This window comes from Myotis davidii, unplaced genomic scaffold (genome assembly GCF_000327345.1).
Source record: "Myotis davidii unplaced genomic scaffold, ASM32734v1 scaffold292, whole genome shotgun sequence".
NCBI lineage: Eukaryota > Metazoa > Chordata > Mammalia > Chiroptera > Vespertilionidae > Myotis > Myotis davidii.
The window spans coordinates 683,110-686,537 of NW_006285042.1; the positions used below are offsets into that span (position 1 = coordinate 683,110).

The 3,428-nt window shown below is 45.9% G+C and overlaps 2 protein-coding genes across 3 annotated transcripts in view; one reads left to right on the forward strand and one right to left on the reverse strand.

The window, feature by feature from the left end:
- EAF2 (ELL associated factor 2) overlaps positions 1–1,035 on the reverse strand; it is a 36,766-nt gene extending 35,731 nt beyond the window's left edge. The window contains exon 1 of one of the 2 annotated variants that reach the window (XM_006755346.1): positions 928–1,035. In XM_006755346.1, coding sequence (XP_006755409.1) covers positions 928–937 — 10 coding nt within the window. In that variant the 5' untranslated portion in view covers positions 938–1,035. Of the gene's footprint in view, positions 1–844 lie in introns of both variants that reach the window. The other variant, XM_006755345.1, reaches the window with a different exon arrangement.
- Positions 1,036–1,161: 126 nt separating this feature from the next.
- IQCB1 (IQ motif containing B1) overlaps positions 1,162–3,428 on the forward strand; it is a 57,663-nt gene continuing 55,396 nt past the window's right edge. Inside the window, exons 1-2 of the mRNA XM_006755347.2 lie at positions 1,162–1,263; positions 1,721–1,803. The gene's annotated coding sequence lies outside the window, so the exon portion shown is untranslated. The remainder of the gene's footprint in view (positions 1,264–1,720; positions 1,804–3,428) is intronic.

The window sequence follows — 3,428 nt, forward strand, 5'->3', positions numbered from 1 at the left end:
GCCATCAAACCTCAGAGGGAAGGTAGGGGGAATTGGGGGTAAAGGGAAGAGATAAACCAAAGGACTTGTATGCATGCATATAAGCCTAACCAATGGACACAGACACCAGGGGGGTGAGGGCATGAGTGGGGGGGGGGTAATGGGGAGATAAGGACACATATGTAATACTTTAATCAATAAAGAAATTAAAAGTAAAAAAAAAAAAAACAAACAAAAAACTAGTTCCATAAGACAACCAAAAGGAAATCAAAAGGAGAAATCACAGGGAGGTAAATATCTTTCCAATAAAGAATAACACCCCCCCCCCCCCCCAAAACCCCCTCCCAGTACTTTGAACATCATCAGGAATCCAAGAGAGATGCAGATTATTAGAATGGTTCAGAACCTCTCCCCAGGAACACACTAAATAAGAACCCTAATTAGCCAAACAGAAAAAGTGACGGGAAAAAAAAGGATGATTTGTCCACCAGCCTCAAGGCATGCCCCCTCCCTCTGTCTAAACTGGATCCTCTGCTCCCTTCCACTTGCCACCTGGCTGTTTTCCTTTCCACCTTCGTATCGCCCAGCAGTCACGTCTGTCTCCACAGTCACTGCTGCAGACCCTCTTCACAAAGTTTCCCTTTCGCCTGCTGGTTTTACTGAAATCTCTCTGTCTAGGGTTTCTCCACACCTGCTCCTTCCCCTGACGTCCCTAGGACTCCAGGCAGGGCTGTGGATCGCGCGGGGCGCCCCGTTCTCCCGCAAAATAAGGGAGTCCTCCGTGGAAACACAACTCGGAGACGTTTGCGCCTCCAAACCCCCATCCCCAGAGCTCCCCCCTTTCCCCGGGATTGTCCTCACTCACAGCGCACCGTGTGGAAGGCGCATCGCGGCTGCTTCTCAAAACTGTCGCCCAACTTGAGAATCCGCTCGCGACTGTCGACGTACCAGGGTCCATTCATTATTCTCCGTCGGCTCCGACTTCGCCTTCGCCGCGGACGCGCCTTCGGACCATTTGCCACCTCAGCCTGAGGACAGCATTCGCGGCCGCCCGAGCGGCCAACCCAGACTCCGCCCCGCGACCAACGCGCGCGCCCACTGGGAGCATCTCGAGTGCTGATTGGCTGCCTGGCGAAAGGCGCCCCGCCCCTTGGCTCCGAGAATCCCGGTCCCGCCTCCAGGCCTTTTCCCGCGTTGCGACGCACGCCGCTCCGGGAACGCAGTGCCACGGAGGTACGCGGTGGGAGTGTGGTCTTTCGGTGGAGGAACGCGGAGCGGGATGAGGTAACGGGCCTGAGGTGGCGGCGCGGGAGGGAGAGGGCCGCGAGGTACCAAGAGGCGGGGGCGCCAGGCTTGTGACCCGGACTGCGGGAGTCCTGAACGGGAGAATGGGCCTGCTGCACGCCCTTTCTGTGGAGATTTAGCCTGGAAACTGAGGCTCGGGGAGGGGCGGACTCGGGGCCCGAGGCCTGGTAGCGCCCAAGTTGGTTCTAGATTCTAGAATCAGGAGTAAAGGAGCTCGCGGCCTCAGAGCCTCGGTCCCGCGACCTGATTGGAAGGCGACGCCGTTACCTAGGCAATCGTTTTCTGATTTATTTCCAGAGGAAATTCTCGGCACGATTAGGACCCACAGGTTCAGGTCGCGTGAATCGAGGCGGGGAGAAGATTCGGAGTTCGAAACTGCAGATGTTTAGGATCAATTGCAACGCCATTGCCTTGTGTTGTCTTATTTCCCTCACAGTGATCCGTGGAGGCAGTAACCGCGCAGCCGAGACGACCAGTTTCCTGAAGGATCAAGGCCAGAGCTTGTGCTCTGGCAACAGGGTAATAGCATTTATAGTAGAAAATAATTCTTTATTTCTTTTTTTCTGTCAGAAAATTCTTGAGTTTAATAGTGATAAAGATGAGGGAAGTGTTGTCTTAGTGGAGAAGCACCTCTAAAAAGGTTAATAATGTAATAAAACTCTACTCCCTTACTTAACTAATACCTTAGCCAGATTTGTCAATGTATTGTCCCAGACGGGTAGATGAATAACTCCCAGAATCTATCTGCTTATCTAAATGCGACTCTTTTTTTTTTCTTCTAAATGTGACTCTTTTAAGGTGAAGGTGTACTGAGATGTTGTTCTGTGGTGGTGAAGTCAAATCCAGAATCTTTGGGTTTGAACTTCATACTTGACAGTGTGACTTTGTGCAAACAAAAGTGCAGTATGCTCATTGTAAAAATCGGGGGAGAAAATAATAGTTCTTACACCTTAGAGTTGTTGAGGGAATCAAATGAGTTAATACATGAAAGCATTAAAAGCTCAATGTAATAAAAGCTCTCCAAGTGGTTATTAATATCGAGACTTTACTGTCATGCAACATTTTAGGGCCATCCTCGGTGACTGCCTTCTCTTCTAAATCTTGAGTTATTCTAGGAATTAGGAATTGCTGCTTTGTTTATTTTACAAACAAGAAAACTGGTTCAGGGAAGCCCAGTCTTTTGACTCTATGATCTGTATTATCTTCTATGTCATCCCTTTGGCACTTAACATTTTATATAATTATTTTACATATATGAATGTGTGTGTGTGTGTGTGTGTGTGTGTGTGTACGTGTACTTTTCCTTCCCAATCACCACATTGGAGGGAATATGGCCTAAATAAAATCTTTGTGACCCTTGCATCTAATGTAGTGTCCCCTACATGTTGGGTGATAATGATAATGTTTCAGCGATGTTTTATTATGTTAGCCAGAGAGCAAGAACAGTGTTTTAAGCCTATTTTACCTAAAAAGGCTTCCAACCAGAAATCTGAGGTTTCCATTTTTGTGTAACAAGGAGAAAATCATAGGGTCAAGAAATTGAGTTTTAGAACGCCCAAAGTTGGTGCCTTTATTTGTTCTCTCAAGATATACTCATTAAATTTCTACCCTATGCCAAGCTCTAGTCTCACCTCTTGGGAAAATAGCAATGAACCAGAGAGAAGCAGGCAGCTATCAAGGGTGGAATGAGTTTTGTCCTCATAAAGCTTACATTCTAGTGTGAACTTTCTCCAAATTATGTTGTACCAGCCTAGGGATGAGCAAATAGATTAATGAACTACATAAAATCCAAAAATACACTAAAGTGCAATTTCAGATAGTTTCTGTTATATCTGTCCATGACTAATTATCTCAGGAATTTATGACAGCCATGTGCATTTGTTCTTATTTCACCAGGAACCTCATCTAACTTAAAAAATTTAGTTAGATTCCCATCTACACCATTCAGAAAAATAACATATGTACTGGAGATATAAATAAATAAGTTAAATGAAAATACAACAAAACCACAAAAATAGGAGAATATATATTTAGGTCTTTGGATAGGGAGCATGACACCAATGGCAGGAGCCATAAAGGAAGAGATTATTATGCTTGAATACATAGAAATTATAAAACTGATAAATACAAATTCAAGGTAATTT